Below are 25,173 nucleotides of genomic sequence, written 5' to 3' on the forward strand. Positions count from 1 at the left end.
ATCCCGATTTAATCCTAAAAACACGATTTTTTGAACTAAACGATTTAATCCCTCGACTTTTTGGCGACTTTTTCACAAAGGAAAAAATCCCGATTTTTTCCTTATACTCCCGATTTAATCGGGAGTTGACCCAAAAAGTCTGCCTCCCTTCCCAGGCCGCAGATAAAGAGGCCACAAAGGTGAAAAAACTGTAAATTGAAGCTTCCATCCATGCATTTTCAAGTTATTGCATTGTATTGTTTGTCATACTTCTTGCGAGCATAGCAGTCTCATTTGTAATCTGTTAGTTTTGAGGTTAAGATATGTTTTTGTTTTCCAAGGAAAAACAAATCTTTATACTTCATATTTCTAGTTAGGAAGCAAAGTATACATTGGCTAAGCCTCCAGGCTTTTAATGATCCAGACTCTAACAGCCACTGCCCCTTCAAAAGATTACAAAAGTACCAAAAGGACAGGCATACAACAGTCTTCCGTAGAAAGAACCCCACACCATCAAAAACATTGTTACAGTTGTTGAATGCTTCCAGAAGAAACAACAAAGAGGAGGTCATGAAGATCAAATAGCAACAACCTGTCCAAAAAAAACAAAACCAGTGCCTCAAAAAAGAACCCATTTTTCAGACAGGAACAAAGTACCTGTGAAATCTTGTGACAACAAAGATCCTTCCTGCAATGAGAGCACGTTTTGAAAGGGAATCTTCTTTAGTGGTGAACTCCCTGTAAATGTGGGCAAAGGTTATGTATCAGAAGTGGATTTTACCTCCAAGAGTTTTTGAATAATAGATGCCAAGGCTAGGTTAGTAATCTGACATCTACTGTTTTCTTAGAAAATAAGCAGCTTGGAGTCACCAAGCGTTAATTTTCACATCTACTGTGATACTCACTGTTAATTTTCATTGGACCTACCACCTGACACCTTATTACCCAAGCAGATTACAATCTACTAAATAAATGCATGACTTATTTCTTAATACAATTAGCGGAAACAAAAATTAAAAGGGGAAGAGGATCTCAGTGACTGATTACTTGATGACTTTTAGATGACTCATGATATACATTTATTATATTTTTTGTTGATATTTTGACTCTTGAGAGTTGAGACTCAGACAGGACCCAAAATTCAGGAGTTGATTCACTATTTTGATATGTGATGTAGCATTAGACTTCATATACATATTATATATTAGCTTCCTTTACATGTTTATGTGGAAATGCATTTATTTGATGTTGTGGATACTCTAGATGTTAAAAAAAATAAAATAAAAATGAATAATTTTGTGTTTTTTTAATTTTTCCGACTTTTTCAAAAAACTCCCGACTTTGAAGAGTTTTTCAACTTTTGGACCCTTGCCGAATTAATCCCGACTTCGACTTTTTCCACATTGGTCTTGATATCTTTCTTACTAGCACAAGGTTTGAAATCCAAGTGGTATGTCTAGAGGAAGCAATGATTCCTGCTTTCAACATCTTTTCAAGCTCTTGTTTTACGAGAGTTGCCAATTTTGGGTTGATTTGTCTAAGATTTTGTTTAAAAGATGTGGCACCTTCAACTAAGGGCATTGTGTCCTGGATCACATGGTCTTTATAGGCCTTCAAATCAACATATGACCAGGTGAACACATTCTTGAAGTCCATCACCAGATTCTTAATTCTTTCTTTCTCTTTGGGGGTGATGTGACTTCCCACCATAATAATTTTGGGGTTAGCCTTGGTTCATATATTAATTTGTTCATTCTCATCTGGGTTGATTAATTTGGTTTGACCCTTAACTGCGCCATCTCTATTGAAAGATGCTTCCAAGGGTCAATCTAGAGGGAATCTTATTCAAGGGTGCAAGTTTTCCGGAATGCTCTTTCCTTGGAGAATTTATAATTCTCTCAAACTCCTTTGTGCATTTGAGAAACAAGACTATATGGTCGTCATCCTCAAAAACCTACCAATTCTCAACATTGTCTGGAATAGAAGGTCCGTATAATATTTCTATTCGCTCATCCTTTTGTAATTCTGGGCTAGGCTGCATGATTGGTGCATACACTACAAATGCATCAGCTGTGGCATTCATTGATCTTGGCACTGCTTATAAATCAAATGTGTCCAACACATCTATGGCTCCTATGACTGCCTGCTGAATCATTTAAGTTGTTCATTTTTATAGCATGTAGGTTAGTCCTTTAAAGAAATGGTGTCATCAAAGTACAAAACAAGAATTAAAAGCTTACCAAAGTCGAGTAGTGTCGTATATGACTAGGTCGAAATACCTTTTCCTCAGCAATGATGCCAAAAATGTACTGATCGAATCAAGAGTGTTGCTAAGATCCTGACAACCTGCTGGATAGGAACAAATAGGTCTGAGATCCATCACCTCAGCCCAAGCCCCCACTATTTAGGCCCAACACCTCTTAAAGAGCCAAGGGAGGAGTCCCAAAATATCCCCGGACAAACCCAGTTCAAGACTAGTGCCTTACATGGAGTAAATTGGGTGGATGTGTTCTTGTTGTACTTGTTGCCTAGCTGTAAATTTGTCACTATAGTACCAGAATTTTACACAGTAGATATCAGTTACCAAAATTCAAATAAAATATAGCATATAGCCTATAGATTTTGGTCTACTTAGAAAATTTCAACTAAATATGTTTTTATTATTCAATTTAGGTGCATGGTTAGAAAGATATGGCTCAAATTAAGTTGCTGTCTTGTATAACTGACTGTAAAACCTGTGTAAATCGCAGGACGACAATATGAACTGATTGTTACAGCCACCTTATAAGTGTACAAGCACTCACTCCTAGAGGGTTAGTCTAGGAGATGGATAGGTTAGAGGTTTAATGTAGATGCCTTAGGGGTCTCCCCTCTATTAATGTTTGAAATTTCAATTTCCAGATGGCTAGAAATGGAATTTTATATTTCTCGGTTAATATCTTATTTAATATGCTCAAAGATTCCCAGATTTAGAGTTTACAGTAAAAGCCAATAGGAAAGTAAAATGAAACAACTCTAAATAGAAAAAATATGACTTTGGATTCAATTTAGTGTTTTAAAACAAGTTCTATAGTGAAATGGCTTACCTACAAGCTTGTAAAACTTGCTGTAAGTGGTTGAAACTTGCAGATCCAGTGAGGTACAACCTTGAAAATCTGTAGATCTGTAGCCCTATTGACTAGATACAACTGTAAAATATTGATAAATGGCAACTTGTATCAAGTACTAAAAATATCTAGCAATTTTGGCACTTTTGTCAATATTTTAGCTTGCTGATGAGATAAAAATGTAAAAATTAGCGAGCAAGAAACTTAAACTATTGCAGAAAATAAAAATAGATTTTTAGTATTTTGTAAAAATAAGCTATTGTTGTGATGTACTCATGCCCTTTGGAGTCCCACCTCTTGTCGGAATGTGAAGTTCATATTTTCTTAGGTTGCTATGGATGGTTTCTATCAAAGGGAGTGTGTTAGGCCCCTATAATACTAGTGATTCCCCCATTACTATTGTCATTGTAGCTCTTATTATTATTGTTGTGCCCCTATTGTCCCCATATTGTTATTAGTGTGCCCCATAGAAGCCCACTATTGTTATTGTTGTGCCCTTATATTATTATTGTTATGTTGGCTTTGATTATATTGTGACCCCTTAGACTCTTATATATAGAAAGGAGGTTTTGTCATTTGTATCATCCAAGAATTGTTTATTTGTGTAATGTAAAAGAGGTTGCCCCCTCGAAGAGGCTGATTTTGAAGTTGTTGATTTATCTTTTCTTCTATTTTATGAGCTAGTTGCATAACATTTGGTATCAGAGCTTTGGATTCTAGGGTTTCGCTGCTCCAAACAGGTCATCGTGACATTTTCGCTATAAATTTTTCTATGACGTTTCAGAAGCTGAAATTAAAACCCATTTGAGCCGAAATCTTGATGAACCTCGGGTCTGAATTTCCATTCGTTTCTCGCGATATTTTCGAAGATATGATTCAAGGAAGCTAGGGTTTTTGCAGGTTTCCGAATTACATCCCAAATAGGTGACCTTGGGAAAATCGTCATAACTTTCTCTCTGAGCATCGGATTGAAATTTCGTAAGAAGTTACAGAAAGAGGATGGACTGTAGTTTTATATTTATCGTTTTCAAGTTCGAAGATCTAAACAATGACACATGGCACTTCGTACAAGTTCGCTCTACTGAAAAAGTATATAATCAGGTCATCTTGGGAGGATGAGAATTTTATATAGAAGCATGTAGAACTACTCAAGCGTTGAAGACAACACTTTTTTTGAAGGACAGGCATGTTAGGTCTCTATATTACTAGTGATTCCCCCATTACTATTGTCATTGTAGCCCTTATTATTATTGTTGTACCCCTATTGACCCCATATTGTTATTAGTGTGCCCCATAGAACCCCACTATTCTTACTGTTGTGCCCTTATATTATTATTGTTATGTCGGCTTTGATTATATTGTGACCCCTTAGACTCCTATATATAGAAAGGAGGTTTTGTCATTTGTATCATCCAAGAATTGTTCATTTGTTTAATGTAAAGGAGGTTGCCTCCTCAAAGAGGGTGATTTTGAAGTCGTTGATCTATCTTTTCTTCTATTTTATGAGTTGGTTGCATAACAGAGTGAGATTGGTTCTTGCCAAAGTTTCCCTCACTATTACTTAATCCCTCTTGGCGGTTTTCGAACATTGCTAGGAGCAACCTCTTCTTGTAGTGGCCTCTCCAACCTTCATCCTTCGTGTGCGGAAAAATACAAAATCCTGAAGAAAAATGAAACTTCCTCATGAAACGATTCAAGAGCTTGGATTGATCTCACCTACAAACAAGAAATACAAGTGGGGTTTTTTCCTAATCGTTTTTCTCCACATCACTGTGTAGTTCCTTAATGGAAAAAGATGTTAATCTTGAAATAATTTTACTCAACACCAATTAAAAGTAGAAGTAATATGCTTCAATCACATAGTAAGAGAAAAAAAAAAGCAATAGCCATTCCACCAATTTATGCAAGGGTTTGCAAAAAATGAGCTTTTTATTTTGTAATAGCACTTGTCTCAAACGAATAACAACAATTACAACTAAGGAAAGCCTAACCTTTTATAGACAAATTTCTAATGGCTAGTTAACAACTAATAAGACTCTCCAAATAAAATATTGCTAGTCTTCCATAATCTGGGACTTCGTAGTGTTTTTATTTTTATTTTTATGGAAATTATTACAAAAATATTTGACAATTCCCTAAGAGGGTCATATTTGTTGAAGTCTCCCAAGAAAAGCCACAAAATCCCTTTGAAAATGGTTTGTTGTGGTCAATAGTCAAAGATAGTAACATCCTCTTCCTAACACCTAGCTAGCTTGGTCCTTTTCAAACTGGATTTGGTCCCAAAGAGGTGGTGTGGATTGCTAGATGAACTTGACTTGGTCCTTTAAAGAAAATTTGTTACAAAGACTAGTTTATTGGTCCATCATTCAATTTACCGGTCCAAGGTATGCCTAACGATTAATTTAATTTCTCTTTCAACATCTACTTTTGACCCCAATGGCTAATTCGACGTTTTCACTTGGCCCATAATGGTAGATCTCCAATGCCCTTATCATCCTGGAAAGTCTAAAACCTAGGTTTTTTGTACTGGTGCTAATCTATAGTGGGTATGTATCTGTTTTGCCACATCGGCTAAGATGTTGCCACATCATCAACTTGTCTACCACGTCATACTGCCCCAATGTTGGTTCTCCAATGTCCTTGAGGATCACTGAATTTTGATACTTGGGTATTCTTCGTCTCTCTGAGTTGGCCAATTTTGACATAATGTGTACAAGATTCTGCCCTACGCTCTGCCTGATGACCCCCTACAAACACTTTTTATACAGTTGATTAAGTTTGACCAAGTTGTAATTAGCCACTAGATGGTTGGATTGGGAAAATTCCGTGTGGCATGGAATCCTTTCATCATGCTCTTCAATCTAAGAGTAGGTTGACCTTTTTACCACTCAGACCATTTTGCATTGGGAATCATGAATTGCCTTGGGAAACATGAAAGTTATCAAATGAGACTGCTATGTTATGAAAGCTATCATGAGGTATACTGCACCATGGCCAAGGTCACCTACAAACTCTATAGACACTAGCTATGTGGAATGAGATAGGTGCACCTTGACGTGCCCTGGATTGGTCCATACATTGGTGATCACCCCTACAAAATGCAGGCTCCCATAAATCCATGAGTGCTCATGAGAAGCCTCCCAAGGTCCTCCAATCTGATCAGGGACGAGATCACCCAGGTGAAGCTTTCAAGGGACAGGGCATGGTCCAACCAAACAAAACAGATATAGACTCAAGCTGACAAAACACATGTTTAGGAGACCTAATACAAGGCCATACATGGTTTTTTACAAGGCTTTGACTTGTGACCTTGGGTTTACAATGGTGGTGAATGTTGCATTCTAAAAAATATGTATGTACCCTTGCTGACAAGAGGGATAACATGTTTGTTTTCCTCTCACTTTCCTTTTTATGTTCTCCTTTTTTGTTCTTAAATCTTCCTTTGTTCTAATCTTGATAATTACTATCAATGATTTGTATTCTCAAGTTTTCTTATGTCATTTATACATAGAAAATATCAACTATAATGCAATAATAACCATAGAATCATAAAGAGACAGCTAGACACAAAAGAGACACAAGATTACCCTATGAACACCCAACTGTTGATTTTTGGTAGCATCAGATGTGCTCTAGCCATGAAAATTGGTGGAGAGGCTAAGGCACATAAGATCTCCAAGACCTAGAAATAGTTTGGGGAAATTCGACCCAGATGGAGAGATATTAAAATAATTAATATTCTTAATGAGACCCTAAGTCTAAACTTAGGAAAATTAAAATATTAATGTGTATTAATAAAATGTGGGTGAGAAAGTTCTAAATAACGAGGATCAAGCCAGATCTAATCTTAGCCGTTGATTAGGGACATAATTTCGGTCGTTGAATCGTCAACAGGAAAATTATAAGAGGAGGCTTGAGGGTCAGTTGGAGATACACCAAGTTGATCAAGAATTCGATTTTTTGGGGCAAGGTTTGCTGAGAAATCGAGTTAGTGATCTGTTGCAGCGAGGGGCAGTTCGGCAGAAGGCCGAGAATACATAGCAGAGAGGCAGAGAGAGTGTCGGAGAGACAACGCAGAGCCTTGGAAGGCTGATGCAGAGGCAGCGAGGACTGACGTAAAGGCTGAGGAGGCCAGAGTAGAAGACGCATAGGGCCAAGAGGCTGACGTAGAAGCAGCAGAGGCTAACACATGCAGCGTAGAGGGTTGCAGAGCTTACGCTAGGCTGAAGAGGCAGCATTGAGGAATTTTCGTGGGGCAGACTGAGGGCTGGTTAGTTGATGCAGAGCCGTAGAGAGTGACGCAGTCTCTGGAGGGTGACGTAGCTCCTAAGGGTAGCTTGGAGCAGCTTTCGCTGTCCAACTAAGGGAACAGTCGAAGTCACTGTGAGGCTATTCATCTGGTTGCTGATTAGCCGAAATATCTGTCTCCAAAGAAAGGTACTTGTGCCAAGGAAAATGTCTAAAGGGTGAGCCATTTCTGGCACCCGCATTGGGTTTTCCCGGGACAATTGTCCAAAAATAACGGTGTCCCTTTTGTTATCTTAATTTATTTCAGTTGTTGATCTGTATATGTTCAAAGGCTGCATTTGTGTTTATTTCGGTATTTATATTAATAAATAACTTGTTAATGGAAAGAACAAGTAGGAGATAATAAACTAGATAATGCAGTAGGGATTTTTGATGTGTCAAATTTAGAAATTTCCACATGGTATCAGAACGTTGCAAATCACAAGAGGACTGAAGGCACCAACAAAAATTTGAAATTTGCAGCAGTAGTCGCTGTCCCGAGAGACAACGCTGTTCCAGAGCAGAAGCAGCTAGAGAAGAAGTGACGCAGAGCCTGTGTCATCATTTCGAGCCAAGGGAAAGGCCAGTGCAGAGGCAGAGAGAGTCAGAGAGAGGCAGAAGAGGCTCACGAAGAGCCACTCATTCTACTCATCCAAGTAGGATTGACATAGTTGGCCATAGGGGCAGATTCAGCCTTTGTCGAGATTGCGCAGAGCCTAAGAGGCTCAGTTTCTTCAGTTATCGGGCCTTGAGGAGCTGTGGGCAGATTGTGATTTGCGGAGTTGGTGGGACACTGGATCTGTCGATACAGAACAATGTCTAAGGAGACGGAACCAAGGTAGAGGGAGTCACTACCTCGACGGATTTCTAGCCAAGGAATCCAGATTCGAGTTGCAGTTGCAAGGAGGATTGGAGAGGAGCAATTCGACAGTTGGCCAGAGGATTTCCAGGAGGGAAATTAAGACTTAAAGGGAGATTTCCAGGAGGGGAGTCGAGACTCAAAGGGAGTCCAGAAGAGGAGATGAAATGGCAGTGAATGGACTAAGCGATTAGGACAGGTTGGATAGGGCTTCCAACTTTGTCATCTGGAAGGCCAGGATCCTGGCAGTCCTGGATCGACATTGCATCAAGGACTTTGCCTTGAAAGTAGTGGCTATCCCAGTTGACCCAGCTGAGAATGAGAAGTATGAGGATGCATTGGCGAGGGCGAAGTGCATGATCCTAGACGGGGTCAAAGATCATGTCATACCACATATTGCTGAGAAGAACATGACAAAGGAGATGTGGGACACCCTGACCACCTTATACCAGGGCTCTTCCATGCAACGAAAGATGCTATTGGAGAATCAACTGAGATCATATCAGATGTAGAAGGGAGAGCAGATAGATCCATTCCTTCTCAGGTTGCAGGAGATTCGCGACCAACTTACTTCTGTGGGGTCTACACTGGATCCATAGTTTATGGTAAGGACTGCCCTGAATGCAGTCTCTGAGGAGTGGGAGACATTTGTCCAAAGTATTTTGGGCAGGGCTACTCTTCTCGATTGGGAGGAGATGTGGGTAGCTCTTTGACAGGAAGAGATCAGGAGGATGACTAAGGCGGGGAGTAGTGGTAAGGGAGCTCGAGTCAAGAAAGAGGACGAGGATGCGGCTCTAGCATCCACAGGACAGCAAGGGAAGAGGAAGAAAAAGGACATCTCCAAGGTTAAGTGCTTCGATTTTGGGGAGCTGGGACATTATGCATCCCAGTATCCCAAGAATAAGAATAAGGGAGAGGCTTTCGATTCAAAGGCAGCTCCATCTAAGGCGGAGAAAGAGGTCAAGACTGATGACGATTGTGCCATGAGTGCTCATGCACCTCTAGAGAAGAGGTGGGGAGACATCGAGTTGTAGTCAGGAGGACTACATACTAGGGGCAGGATCTTTGAGGTGCCCAAACTCTTGGATCACATCCAGCTACGAGAGCCTTTAACGATAGTAGCATGATGACAGGTGTCGGGTGGAGCAAAGTGTAGTGGAGCAGCAAGGCAGTGCTTGAGTGCATAAAACTGAGACAACGCAGTGGATGTTGCAGTAGTGCGAGAGGCACATAAGTGTATGCAAGAGCGCAGTGGCCACTGGCAACAGAGGGAGCACGGATTAGCAGCAGAGGTAGCTTCAACATCACGAGGCTTCCAGACTGACCAAGATGTCAGTATTTGGGAGAAGTCAGTTACTTACTTCTCGGTAACTGAGTTGCAGTGCAGCAGTTAGCAGTGGCAGTGCTAGGGACAGCATGGGCAACACGTTGAGAGGGAGTTGCAGTATAGATGTAGTAGTGGCAGTGGCAGTGGCAATGTCATGGGCATCAGTACAGGAAGCAGTAGTGCAGAGAATGTGAGGCAGCAGGCCAAGCATCAACACAGGTACCGATGCGAAAGATTAGTGTGATGTTTCCATGATGAAGCATTGCTAGAGCACATTCCTCGCTAAGAGGGAGTGTTGATTTTTGGTAGCATTGGATGTGCTCTAGCCATGAAAGTTGGTGGAGAGGCTAAGGCACATAACATCTCCAAGACCCAGAAATCGTTTAGGGAAAGTCCACCCGGATGGAGAGATATTAAAATAATTAATATTTTTAACGAGACCCCAAGTCTAAACTTAGGAAAATTAAAATATTAATGTGTATTAATATAATATGGGTGAGAAAGTTCTAAATAATGAGGATCAAGCCAGATCTAATCTTAGCGGTTGATTAGGGACTTAATCTCGGTCGTTGAATCGTCAACAGGAAAAGTATAAGACGAGGCTTGAGGGTCAGTTGGAGATACACCAAGTTGATCAAGAATTCGATTTTCTGGGTCAGGGTTTGCAGAGAAATCAAGATAGTGATCTGTTGCAGCGAGGGGCAGTTCAGTAGAAGGCCGAGAATACATAGCAGAGATGCAGAGAGTGCGGAGAGACAATGCAGAGCCTTGGAAGGCTGATGCAGAGGCAGCCAGGACGGAAGCAGAGGTCGAGGAGGCCAACACAGAAGACGCAGAGGGCCAAGAGGCTGAAGCAGGCAATGCAGAAGGTTGCAGCGCTGATGCTAGGTTGAAGAGGCAATGCTGAGGAATTTTCGTGGGGCAGACTGAGAGCTGGTTAGCTGACGTAGAGCCATAGAGGGTGACGTAGTCTCTGGAGGGTGATGCAATTCCCGAGGGTAGCTTGGAGCAGCTTTCACTGTCCAGCTAAGGGAACAATCGAAGTCACTGTGAGGCTATTCATTTGGTTGCTGATTAGCCGGAATATCTGTCTCTGAAGAAAGGTACTTCTGCCAAGGAAAATCTCTAAAGGGTGAGCCATTTCTGGCACTCTAGTTGTATTCAGAAAACTGCATAATAATAAAACCCTCATATCTGCTGCATCGGTTTTCCCGCATTGGGTTTTTCGGGGACGATTGTCCAAAAATAATGGTGTCCCTTGTGTTGTCTTAGTTTATTTGAGTTGCTGATCTGTATATGTGTGAACACTGCATTTGTGTTTATTTTGGTATTTATATTAATAAATAACTTGTTAATGGAAAGAACAAGTAGGATAATAAACCAGATAATGCGGTAGGGATTTCTGATGTGTCAAATTTAGAAATTTCCATACCAACCTTGGGAAAAAAACCCAGCCAACTTTTCTTCTGAAGAGAATTCAATCTTCAACAAAGTTACAATATAAATTGTCTAGAAATATGTGCCAATTTCCAAGCTTTTAATGGCAGTCAAACCTGGTCAAATGAGAGAGAATATTTGACTTCTGTTTAGCTTAGTAAAATCTGGTCAACAGGCTGAATTTCAGCGTCTGCAACTTCCTCAAAAATTTTATCAAATTGCCGCAGTTGATCTGCGATCAACACTAGTCAAACAGGTTCGGTCAACGCCCAGATTTCTTCTAAAGAGAATTCAATCTTCAACAAAGTTACAATATAAATTGTCTAGAAATCTATGCCAATTTCCAAGCTTTTAATGCTAGTCAAACATGGTCAAATGAGAGAGAATATCTGACTTCTTTTTAGCTTAGTAAAATCTGGTCGACAAGCTTAATTTTGGTCTCTGCAACTTCCTAGGAAAATTCAGTCAAATTGTTGTTAGTTTTTGGTAGCATCAGATGTGCTCTAGCCATGAAAATTGGTGGAGAGGCTAAGGCACATGAGTTCTAAAGAACCCAGAACCGTTTTGTGAAATTCCTCCCGGATTGTATTTTATTAAAATAATTAATATTTTTAATGGGGTTCCTAAGTCTAAACTTAGGAAAATTAAAGTATTAATGGGTATTAATCAAAATATGGGTGAGAATGATCTAGAAGGCAGATCAAGTTAAAATTTAATCTTAGCCGTTGATTAGAGACTTAATCTCAGCTGTTGAAGTTTCAACAAGAAAAGTATAAGAAGGAGGCTTGGGGTTCATTTGAAGACACAGAGAGTTAATCAGTCAGTTCGATTTTCCTAGGGCAGGGTTTGCTAATGAATTCGAACAAGTGATCAAGCAGTGAGGATTAGAGGCAGTACTGGAAGGAAGTGAATATACTTCAAAGCAATGTTGCATTAGTCGTTATCGGGATAATATGGGCGCGAGGAAAAAATCGGAAAAAATCGTAATTATTGGCAAATAATCGGGAAAAAAATCATTTGGTACAAAAATATTCATTTTATTTCAATTTTTTTAATATCTAAACCATCTACAACATAAAATAAATACATTGACACATAAATATGATAAAGGAACTAATATATAAGATGTTTAATATCATTTCTAGTGCTAAAATCACACATAACATTGAATCTTGTCCTGAATAGTAAGTCCCAACTCCTGAGTCCCAACTCAGCCTCAAAATATCAACAAAAAATATAATAATGTATCTCATCATGTCATAATATCATATACAATAAAATGAAGAAAATAACTAAAGTCTAATCCTATTGATTTCCTCTGCCTCTCTTGCGAGAAAATGCCACAGCTTTCCCTTTCCCTCTAGATGTAGATGTTGGTGCTAGTGGAGTTGTCAGTGGAGTTTGTTGTGCTCTAGAAGCTAAAGAACTAGAAGTAGGAGCGATAGGAGGTAGACCACGTCCTCTACTGGTGGCAGGGGTAGCCCGGGCAGGTGGTGTCACTTGGAAACATTACAATCTCCCAATCCTGAAATCTTGAAAACCTGATAAGTTTGCTGGATTTTGAATGAAATCTAAAATTCTACTTTCTCCATATGAAATCCAATGAGGCCGGAACCACTCTCAAACATCCTGAGTCATTTCATGGTAATGTCACTTTTACTTTAAGAATTTAACATTACCATTAATAGCATATCAATACTAGGGCCTAGACTTGATCATTAAGCTGCCCCACTCAAAAATTATTTGTTTCTTTGAAAAAAAATTGCATTTCGAACATTTAGCATCCCTTATAAAATCGCGCTGCCCCGACCCTTGGCGATAAATTGGGAAAAAATCGCGTATAAAAAAAATGCGAGTATTACTCGCGATAATATCGACTTCGGGAAAAAATAGCGATAAAGCGATAATATCATGATTTTAACAACACTGCTTCAGAGAAGACAGTGAAGGATCAAAGAGCCAACGTAGTGCCAAGGAGGGACAACGCATCATTTGGAGAAGGTTGATGCATAATTGTCGGGGGATAGCAGGGATCAGTGCCAGGAATCACTGTAGGTGATTGGCAGGAGAAATCTCGATTTCTCGGTAGCAAAACCAGCAGCAGCTACGGTGACGTAGTCAGAGGGAGTATCCACGTAGAAGCCACGCAATGACTACGTAGGCCCACGCAGAGACTGCGCAGTGGGTCATCCAAGCACTAGGCCTAGTGTAGAATCGTGAGAAAATTCTCACTATTTATCTATCAGTTATCTTCTCTGAGTGGATTGCCATTTTTTTTGGGGCATCCAAGTTGTATTCAGAAATTTACTGCCAATAATAAAAACCCTTTGATCTGCTGCACCGGTTTTCCCGCATTGCGTTTTTCCGGGGACAATTGTCCAAAAACAAGTGTGTCAATGTGATTGTTTATATGCTGGTGTTTCTCTTGCCTATTTAATTTTTTTAGTTCTTAATTTGTGAAGTCTGCAGCTGAATATATCTTGATATTTACTAAAGCATTGGTAAATAACTTATTATTGTAAATAAGTAGGAGAAATAAATCAATCACTGCAGTGAAATGTTCACAATTGCCACAGTTGATCTGTGATCAACACTGGTCAAATAGGTTCGGTCAATGCCCAGATTTCTACTCAGAGATTTGGTCAACGTTTAGTCAAAGATGCCTAGAATATTTGGTTCAATAATCAGTCAAAGATTCCCAGTCAAAGCAGCCCAGAAAATGCCAAAGTCAACGCTAGTCAACAAGTCAAACTTTAGTCCAAAATTCAGTGGTCAACCTTAGACTTCTTTTGCTCCTTCACACGTGTAAAACAGATGACTAATGGCTCTTGAGATCCAAATTGATTTGATGATGAATTGAGGAGGTTGAATGGTCTATTTATAGTGGTCAAGCTGAATGGGTTTTTAGTATTTACCAAGGGCCACACCCATTCACAAGGTGGCCCGACTTGACTTTTGGGGCTTGCATGAAGGCCAGAAATAATAATTTTTATTTTCCATATTTAATATTTTCTTGGGTTGATTTAGGAGGTCAATTTGGCATGCGGGAATACCTCCTCATGCTACAAAAATTAACATGACCAATGTCATGATTTGACATAACTTTCACAAAATTTGTCTTTGACTTGGACTCACAACTTTTGGATATATTTGATTCAATTAAGTTAGCTTTGACTTTACTTTGCTTGTATACTATGGACTTCAATTTCAACTTCAACATTGACTCCTCTTGACTTACATTTAACTCTCTACTTTGACTTGAAATTGTTTGGTTGGACTTGAGTACAATTTTGGGCAAACTCTATTTTTATAACTTTTCTGTACGTCACTTAGTCTCAATTCAACTTTGATCTGAATTGGACTTTCAGTCAACTTGAGTTGAATATCACTATGGTTTTAATTAAAAATGGACCCTTCAACCAATTCGGCAATCTTTGACACAATTACAAAAGAAATACCACAACAAAAATTATGACCAGAATACCTAGTTTGTCTTGAAATTCAAGCATGTTTTTTTTGTTAGGATATTCCGACACATAGGATATAGTTAAGTTCAACTTGGTCTAGTGTAGAGTTAGGTATAGAGTTAGGTAAAGTGTGTTTCTTTACCGTTGTACATTTTGTAACTTACAATCCGACGGTCACGATATGTAGTGATCCGACGGTTCACTCTCTCCTCGGTATTACCGACACTTGATCCGTGGCTTGACACCCGATTGGTCCATGAGTTCTATTTAAAGCGCATGGAGGATCATTGTTCGGGTAATCCGTGCATGAGAGAAGCTTATGTAAATTTTCATTCTTTGATTAATAAATTGCCTGTAGTAGCCACGTTGGCGCAGGCCGTGGACTGTTTCCCTCTTTGAGGGTTTTAACCACGTCAAAAATACTGGTGTATTGATCTGTGATCTGGTTGTGAGCGGTGTCCTTTTGGTGTTCTTTCTGAGGAACTTACCCTGTAAATTCCTACATGGTATCAGAGCTATTTGAGGGCCGCGTCCGTTGGTGATCCAAATCTGAAGCCGGTAGAACTGCATGCGGCTGTCGTTTCCTAGATCTGTTGTTTCTGACTGCTTTCGGGCCGAGAGGACTGCTCTGTTGCGTTCGGAGCATCTGTTCCAGTGAGGAACCCCTTTCGTTTCACGCGAAAAGGTTTCCGGTAGCCCTAGCTGCGTCATTTTTCAGATCGGGAGATATACAGTGTTTTTGCAGTTTACTGTTATTTTCTCTCTGCTTATTTCGGTTTCGGTTTATTTAGCCCTTTTTTTTTAACCGGGTCTATACCTTTCATCTCTGTGTATGCTCTTTGCCCTGCGACTCTGTGCGATCTGGGCAAATCAGAAACAGAAAGGAAGGATTTTTCTCATGCGTATGCTCTTTTCCCTGCACCTTAGTGTGATCTTGGAAAATCAGAAACATTGAGAAAAATATTTAGTTTTTCGGCTAAAGCTAACTTTGAGATTTTTTTTAAAAATATCTAGTTTTTTGGCTAAAGCTAACTTCGAGCCGCAAGGTTCGTTTTTCTTTGCATATTCGTGTTGGGTTTTGTGTTTTGTGTTTTGTAGGGAAAAAGAGCTTTCTCAAGGCAAGCACGCAAACCAAGGCCCCCCCCTCTCTCTCTCTCTCTCTCTCTCTCTCAAATTTTTTGTATAGATCAATTGGTTCAAAGCTATTTTAAGAGAGTAGAGGTCTTGGGTTCAAGTCTCCATTTTGTGGGGGCGGATTTTTTCATTCCCGCACATTCGCGCACTTTGCCGGCAACTTCAACAAATTTTTTCAAAAAGCCATAACTTCTTCATCCGGAAGCCTTTTTCAAAGTCGTTTTTTTTAAAACAGCCTAATTTTTCGAGATCTATCCATTGGAACACTTACTTTCAGCATCTTCAGCTTCAGTTTTTTTTAAAAATGGAAAGTCCATGCCAAGTCATTCTTGACAGCACTAACTACTTCCAATGGATAGCCTACATGGAAGATTTACTTAGAAGTAAAGGTCTCTACAGAATAGCCACAGACCAAGAGAAGAAACCAAAAGATGAAGACAAGGCTGCAAAATGGGAAAATAGACAAGATCAAGCACGTGGTTTGATAGGGATGTCTATTTCTCCTGATCTTAGATTCCATATTGCAGAACTTGAGACTCCTCATGAAGCATTGGAAAAACTCACTAAAGTTTTTGGGATTAAAAATGAAATTAGAGCCCATCAACTTGAAAATGAGTTGCTTACATTGGATCCTAATAATTTTTCTTGCATTGAAGATTTCTTGTCCAAATTCAAGACCCTTAGATATCTTTTGGAAGGTGTTAAGGTTAAGAAAGAAGATAGTAACCTTATTTATTCCATCCTTACTAAGTTGGGACCAGCCTACTCTGTATTTGTTTCCACCTTCCATTCTACAAAGGAAGCTTTCATTTGTCAAGGAAAAGACTACAAGGCCCTTTCCTTTGACTCTTTTTGTGATTCTTTAATAAGAGAACAAGAAAAACTCTTACACCTTGGTCTTCTTAATCTTGGAAACTCTTCCACGAAAGCGTTAGCCGCCCAACAGCAACCAAATTCAAAGAATCCTAAGAAGTCATATCCTCAAAAGAATGGTCCTAAACCAACTCAGCCTCAAAATGAAAGATCATTTCAGCAAAATGATAAGACCAATAAAAACAAATGGAAGAAGACTGATAGACATTGTAACTTTTGTAATCGAGATGGCCACTTAGAATCTAAATGCTTTAAGAAGATGGAAGCCTTGGAAGCCGCAATGAAGAAACATAACATCCATGTGGAGCATACTTCAACTTCAACTTCCGGAATGGCACTTTCTGCATGTCGTTGTCAATCATCTCAGTCTGGTTATGCATTAAATGTATCTTCTTCCTCTCCTTCTCATGAGTGGCTCATTGATTCTGGAGCCTCTTATCACATGGCCAAAAACCAAGCCATGTTTTCTTCTTTAAATGATTGTAACACCAAAAATATATATGTTGGTGATGATAGATCTCTTAATGTTGTCGGGACTGGAACTGTTCATCTAGACAATGGTCAGATTAATGATGTATTATGTGTTCCAACCTTATCCTGCAACCTTCTATCTGTATATCAGATAACTCATTCAGGTGAAGGTAAAATTGTTGAATTTTCACCTCATGATGTTGTAATCAAGGATCTAAGAGATCCTAAACAGATTCTAGCTACTGGTATTGCTGATGATTCCACAAGGTTGTATAAGTTTCACAACTTTGGGTCATCAAATCTTCCCTCAGTATTTGTTGCTCATAATGATGAAGTGAGTAAACTTTGGCATGAGCGATTTGGTCACTTAAACTATCGCTCCCTTCAGCATCTATGTAAAGAAAATATGGTGACAGGTCTTCCTATGGTATCTTGCAGAGATGGTGTTTGTTCCGGATGTGTACTCGGAAAACATCATCGGGACAGTTTTGACAAACGTGCCTCTTGGCACGCCTCAGCCCCTTTACAGCTTGTGCACAGTGACTTATGTGGTCCACTTCCTGTTGCTTCATTCTCTGGCTGCAAGTATTTCTTAACTTTCATTGATGATTTCTCCAGACGCACTTGGGTATACTTCTTAAAACTCAAGAGCGAAGTATTTAACACATTTTTGGCCTTCAAAGCCTTTGTTGAAAAACAATCTGGACATCAAATTCTTAAGCTAAGAACTGATAATGGTGGAGAATATGTTAAAAACACATTCATCAACTTTTGCACCGAAAATGGAATTCAAATGCAACATACTGTTCCATACACTCCACAACAAAATGGTGTAGCTGAAAGAAAAAATCGCACCTTAAAGGAAATGGCTAATTGTATGCTGCAATCTAAAGGACTCAGTCTTAGTTTTTGGGCCGAAGCAATTAATTGTGCAAATTATATAATCAATCGCACTCCTACTAAGGTTCTAGAGAATATCACTCCAGAAGAAGCTTGGAGTTCCATTAAACAGATGTAAGTCACTTTCGTGTTTTTGGAAGTGAAGCATGGGCCCATATTCCAGATGAAAAGCATAAAGCTTTAGAACCTAAGAGTGAGAAATGTACTTTTGTTGGATATTCTGAAGATGTAAAAGGTTATAGACTTATTCCATTTAAGTCCAAAAATGTTATCATTAGAAGAGATGTAAAATTTGATGAAAATAAATCGGCCTGCGAGCCTAGTCCGGCGGATGTGCCACCTCTTCCTATCTCTTCTACTTTTGAAAACATTTCTTCTTCAGATGATGAAAGTGAGGATGATAATCCTCCCCCACCTTCTCAGGATCCTCAACTTCCAAGATGGGTCCGTGCTACTCGGGATGCAGCAGGTGATCTTGCCGGTGATCCTACAGATCAGCGACGTACACGTTCTCAGTTTGAAAGAGCCTCTTCTTTACTGGCTCAAGCTCCAGTAAATCATGATCCTGACACTTTTGCAGAAGCTTCAGGCCATCCACATTGGGAAGCAGCTATGAATGAAGAATATCATTCATTGTTGGCAAATGATACATGGGATCTTGTTCCTCTACCAAAGGGACGCAAACTTGTTAGATGTAAATGGGTTTACAGAACCAAGTATGGACCAGATGGGAAAGTTGATAAACATAAAGCTCGTCTTGTTGCTAAGGGCTTTTCACAGGTTGAAGGCATTGACTACACTGAAACCTTCTCCCCTGTTGCCAAAATGAACTCTATCCGCCTTGTTCTTTCCCTTGCTGCCTCTTTAAAATGGGAAGTCCATCAGATGGATGTTAAATCTGCCTTCTTGCATGGGGACTTGCAGGAAGAAATCTATATGGAACAACCCATTGGCTTCATACAAACAGACTCCAGCCTTGTTTGTCGACTTAAGAAATCCCTTTATGGTCTCAAGCAAGCTCCTCGGGCTTGGTATGCCAAAATGGATAGCTTTCTTTTAGAATCTGGCTTTTCTAGGTGTTATTCTGACAATACTGTCTACACCAAGAAAGTGGGCAACTCTCTTATCATCCTTGTTCTTTATGTTGATGATCTTATTCTTATTGGTAGTGATCCCAACCTTATAAACCATGTGAAGTCCAGCCTTAAAAAGAAATTTGAAATGACAGACTTAGGACACTTACACTATTTTCTCGGTCTTCAAGTCTTGCAATCCAAGGAGGGTATTTTCCTTTCCCAGTCCAAGTATGCTTGTGATATTCTTCGTCATTTTCACATGGAAGACTGTAAGCCAGCCCCTTCTCCCTTTCAGTCTGGAGTCAAACTTTCAGTCTCTTGTACTTCTCCTGAAGTTGATGCTACCTTATACCGTCAACTTGTAGGAAAACTCTTGTATTTAACCCATACTCGTCCTGACCTTTCCTTTGCTGTTGGCCTTGTTGCTCGTTTTATGCAAAACCCCCGTGAAAGTCATTGGAAAGCAGCTAAAAGAATACTTCGTTATGTTCGAGGTACATTACAGTTTGGGATTCATTACAGTGCCAAAGCAGCTCCTCTATTAGTTGGTTTCACTGATTCTGATTGGGCTGGTGACCTTGATGATCGGAAGTCTACTGCCGGTTATGTCTTCACTCTTGGTTCAGGACCTATTACATGGGCTTGTAAGAAACAGGCTGCCATTTCTCTTTCGTCAGCAGAAGCAGAGTATCGTGGTGTCGTGGAAGCTAGTAAGGAAGCCTTGTGGCTTCGTCAGATCCTATCAGAGTTTGGCTTTGAGCAGCAGCATCCAACCACACTTTGGTGTGATAATCAAAGTGCCATTCAGCTATGCAAAGATCCAGTCCAGCATCAGCGCAGCAAACACATTGAACTACACATGCACTTCATCAGAAAGCTCATTCATGACCATGTTCTTGAAGTGCAATATTGTTCAACAGATGATCAGGTTGCAGACATCTTCACAAAGGCTCTCACAAAGGCGAAGTTCACTAAACTTCGATATATGCTTGGAGTTCAGGAAGTTGTCACTAAGGGGGGATAGGCTCTAGTGCCTCCTTCCTTCTCCTATTGTGTCATATTTGTAAATCCTTCAATCCTATCCCAAGTTGTTCTTAAGGGGGGATGTTAGGATATTCCGACACATAGGATATAGTTAAGTTCAACTTGGTCTAGTGTAGAGTTAGGTAAAGTGTGTTTCTTTACCGTTGTACATTTTGTAACTTACAATCCGACGGTCACGATATGTAGTGATCCGACGGTTCACTCTCTCCTCGGTATTACCGACACTTGATCCGTGGCTTGACACCCGATTGGTCCATGAGTTCTATTTAAAGCGCATGGAGGGTCATTGTTCGGGTAATCCGTGCATGAGAGAAGCTTATGTAAATTTTCATTCTTTGATTAATAAATTGCCTGTAGTAGCCACGTTGGCGCAGGCCGTGGACTGTTTCCCTCTTTGAGGGTTTTAACCACGTCAAAAATACTGGTGTATTGATCTGTGATCTGGTTGTGAGCGGTGTCCTTTTGGTGTTCTTTCTGAGGAACTTACCCTGTAAATTCCTACATTTTTTCACACATATCCCTCTCACTTCTTATCATAGACCTCTTTCTGGCCACTCTATTATGATTGATATTCATTATAAAAATGTTCTGGATCTATCTAACTGCTGGATGTGGGATAAATCAAATGCCCAAATAATAAAAAATATGCCTCCCCTTCTTGAATATCGCACTCCAGCGGGCATTTAAGACTGTGTGGTTGCCAGGCCTTCTTCTCTAACTACAAGGTGGGCCTTCTTTTCTGAACGTTGAGCCTTCTCTTTCAGCTGGCATGTTGCTCCTCCTTCTTGACCACAGGGATGCATTGTTACGTTAATCACCATGTGTTTCATCCCCCATTTTTCAATTTTTAAGTGTATTTCTTAGTGGGAATTGTTACTTGAGTTTCCAATATTATCATGATAACCCATGCACACATGCTGTGTTATTATCTTCTGCAACAAATCAACTCTTAATACTAAGGGTTCCTCTTTTTCATCTAGAGTGTTTTGCATCACAAGGAATACCTGCACCTCTTATCAGGATAGTGCTCTAGCGGCAAATATTCTGTGAACTGTGGGGAAGCTACCCGACGTACTCTTGGGGATTCATATTCATGTGGTCAGCACAGATATGAGTATTCTTGGTACTGAAGACCCACATGTGGTGTTTCCATGACTTGCGGAAATGATTCAGGGTGTCATAATTTAATGGATCTGCACACAGGGATTCTCTCTGAAACAGTAGAAAGAGCAGTTTATATGCCAAGATCAGAATAATAGATCTGCCCTTTGATGAAGTAGTATGGATATTTCTTTGAATGTAGATGGCTTTCCAGTGACTCCATAAATACAAGCTTCAAATCATAAACGACACTTCTTATTCTAAATGTGCTTTGCAAATAGCATTCTAAAACAGACAATTTTTATTATTGCAACATTCAAACTAGCAATAACATACTCTCCTTGATATACTTCAACTCACTAACATCATCACCTCATCTTTGCTTCTCGAATCTCCGCACACTTCATTTGTGTAAGAGATCTCTACAGAGTTCACAACCTCAAGAACCATATAGTTTCTGATAACAAATGCTGTCTTTAACATTCAGCAGCAAATCCACTCGAAAATGATAGGACTTTACACTCAATTATTCATTACCTGTGTGTGTTTCAATTTACATTAGGTCCCTTCATATAAAAATAGGTGACCATCGTAATTATGTCATAATTAAATATTGAGAGAAACCATATGCAAATCTATCTCCCATAAACTCTCCATGAATCTCTCAAGATTCAAGGAAATCACCATCCTAAACTTCTCTTATTGTTCTCATCTTTGATTCATACGTAGACATTATGTATGGTTTACATCATAAAATTTATACATAATTCATCACAAGGAGATAATCGTTCAGTTCGAGGGACTTTTCTAATTTGGGTCATGTATACCATATCTACTGTGGCTCTTTTTCTTCGATATACCATGTCACTGATAATGGTCCTTTATTTTCCTGGGTTCTTAATCATATTAAATTCTTTACAGAGTAGGCGATGTGCTTTTGGAAGTTCATTCGCCATCTTGGATCCCAATTTTGTTTGTTTTGGGATCAGTGTTGACTGTGACCTTCCAGGGATCATTTGACTTCGATTTCCTGGGGTTATTTTTGTCTCAGCAGGCCACATCTTTTGGCACATAAACCAAAGTATTTTGTGCACTTTGACTGAAGACCAAAATTACAGGTCGACCGCAGGGTTGACCAAGTTTGACTGCAGATTCTATGATTGGGCTGAATTTGAACGTTGCTGGAGGCCGAATTTGACTAGGGAAGACCGAACTGTTCAGAGGATAATTTATTGCTGTTTTGACCGGTGTTGGCTTTCTGGTTAGGGCTGAAGTTTGACTGCATAAATTGACAGGGCTGTTTTGACTTTGAATTGGGCAAGTCAATTTTACTTTTGTACTCTCTCTCTGCTGAACATTTTGATGTAATAATAAGAAGAATTGATCAAAGTGTTTTCCCCACATTGGGGTTTTTCCCTGGCATCTGCCAAATCTGGTGTTCTTTTGTCTTGGCTTGTCTTCTGCATTTTGTTTCATGTTCTATCTACTTTTACGGTCAATGTGATTAATGGTTAATATGATTGCTTCTGGAAATCTAAATTGGAAATTGCTATTGGGCTGCTTAAGGAACATTGAAGTAATTGTGCTAAGCATTGAACATACCATTGTTAACTAAAATTAACAGTTGAGGATATAGACAATGAGCTGTTGTTGAAATCTGCAGTGTAGCAGCTAGCTTGAAGCTTGAAATCTTTTTTTCTAACTTGTTGCAAACATAGAATGTTTTTTGTTTATTTTTAAATAGTTACTTTTCTTGATGGAGTACCATGGCAAGTGAACAATCCATGAGAGGAAACAGAGTATTAAGAAGGTGGCAAGCATGTAGGTTGGTATGCTTTGAAGTTTGAACTGGCTGTTGACCATATTGTAGAACTGTTTTCACCTTTATCTCTTTTGGTTCTTTGAGAAGCAGAGGGTACATTGAAGAATTTAAAGATCCTTGAGCTTTAGCACGCTTGTATATATTCTTTCTCTTGTCTAGTGCCTTCGTCTATTTAGTACCACTCTTTGCCATTTGTGATCTCACATGTAGGACTGGTATAAGTCTATTTGTAATTATCATATATAATTCTACTGGCACCTAAGTTTCTACTTTGTTAATGTATCTAACAATTTTTGGTGTGGGGATTCCTATCATTTATCATTTATGAGGAATGCAAATTATTAGAAAATTTGTCTCTGTTCATTTTTATGTAATATTTGAAGTTGTACTTTTTCAATTCACTTGTAGTTTTTCCAGTATCTTTTGTGTTCTGGATCTTATGGAACAGTGTTCCATATTATTGGTTCCTGCATTAGGTGATTTGTTTGCCAATAATCTATGTTGCACTGACGGGGGGACAGCAGGGACAGGTGGACGAGTTTCTGGTACGGCTTGAGTGCACCCCCAAATTTTCCAAGGGACGGCAATAATATATATACATATATATAATAAATATTATTATTTTTATTTTAAATTCACCATGTGCATAAAGATAAATAATAAATAATAATATATCATTGCAATATTACAAAACCAAATACATAATCTCAAATCTCAAATTCAAGGCAACATTAGTAGTAGACCAGCCTGGATGATTTGTTGCTAAAATATGAAAATGCGGCTTTCTAGAAATTGTCTATTTAAAAGGCTTGATTCTCTCACACCTTCCCGATCATACTTTTTGTCCCAGCTTTCTTGTTTGGATGTTAGTTTCACATGTACTAAGTTGTTTTTTGTGTTGCAGGTCTAGAAGGCGGATGCGGCAATCTAACAGGACCATGCATGAGTCATCAGTTGCAGATTCTGGAATATCATCAAGCAGTTTAGAGGAGAGCAAACATGCAAACGTTGAAATGGTATGGCTTCTGCTATATTACTGATTCTCCAAAGAGTTGAGAATATTTATATTTATATTTAAGTTTAGTAACACATTACATTTCTTAAAACAGAAGCTTGGTGTGAGAGATGGTCCTAGTCGCATGACAAGTTTCCTTTATACCAATGAAATGTCAGACATGAGAAGAGCAGAAAACCAGTTCGATGGATGGGATATTGTGGAACATCCCACGCTGCCCCCACCGCCTTCACATTCAGAAGATGTTGAACATTGGACTAGAGCAATGATCATTGATGCTAAGAGGAAATGATTATGGACGTATCATGTAAAATCATATCCCACCATTGGAATACCGGGCAATCTTTTCTCACAAATGTTTTTCATCGTCATCCTTTTGTAATTAATCATGTTGCTTCAGTAAGCATAAGATGCATTCGTTTTAATATGAGGCGGTGGAAAGTATGTGTTATTCTTGGTTCAATTCTGTTCCATATCAGCATTTAGTAACGTATTGACTGATACATTTTCAGCCTAAATGGTATCCTGTTTGAAGGATGTGTTATGGATTGGATACTGCATCACCTAATGTGTTCCTTTTATCATATTGCCGATTTGAAATGTGTTCTTGTCCTTGATGCATTTTTCTAGATATTTTTGATTACTAAATATTAATACTTCTATATCATGTTTATAAAATGTCTTTATTATCTGATCCCAGTTATATATGGGACTACTTGTGCTTTGCCGATAGCGATTAAGGACCTTGAAAGGTGCTTGATTATAATCATCATTCTTGATTCAACCTAAGAAAGCAAATATAAGAAAGAAAAACATTCTTCGACAACATAGTGTTTTAAGGGTGCAATTTAGATCCTTAATTTTGACAATGATGCTTGAGGGTGCAAGTTCAATTGGTCAACACTCTCGGCATTATTCCATCCTAGGGAGTTTTGTGAAGTAATCAGGTATGTTATGGGTAAAACGTTGAATATAGGTAATTTAATGTGACTTGGCGTGTAATGTCTTCTTATCCACTCTATTTTCTCTCGAACCTTTTTTTTAGAGGAAAAGTTTAACCTTAACAAATGGGAATGCCTAAGGCAACTATCAAGAAAAGTGCCATTTTCATTGGAAGTGTTCACTCCTCGCTTTAGGCTTGGATATATCAAGCTAAAAGAATCCCTTTGGTGACTCTTAGTGTCTATTATTAAGGTGGGTGGTGCTCTGAGAACTTAGGATTAATGTTAAAATTGGCAACTAGGTCCAAACTCCATGTGGATCACCTTATTTAT

The 25,173-nt window shown here is 39.1% G+C and overlaps 1 protein-coding gene across 4 annotated transcripts in view; it reads left to right on the forward strand.

The window, feature by feature from the left end:
• Positions 1–24,483, forward strand: part of LOC149164347 (uncharacterized) — a 309,541-nt gene extending 285,058 nt beyond the window's left edge. For all 4 annotated transcript variants that reach the window (XM_089432068.1, XM_089432067.1, XM_089432069.1 and 1 more), the window contains 2 exons: positions 23,789–23,900; positions 23,994–24,483. In XM_089432068.1, coding sequence (XP_089288194.1) covers positions 23,789–23,900; positions 23,994–24,191 — 310 coding nt within the window. In that variant the 3' untranslated portion in view covers positions 24,192–24,483. The remainder of the gene's footprint in view (positions 1–23,788; positions 23,901–23,993) is intronic.
• Positions 24,484–25,173: the final 690 nt, after the last annotated feature.

This window comes from Pinus tabuliformis, chromosome 5_1 (assembly GCF_031772625.1).
Source record: "Pinus tabuliformis cultivar Carrire ecotype Pingquan chromosome 5_1, CPIR1, whole genome shotgun sequence".
NCBI lineage: Eukaryota > Viridiplantae > Streptophyta > Pinopsida > Pinales > Pinaceae > Pinus > Pinus tabuliformis.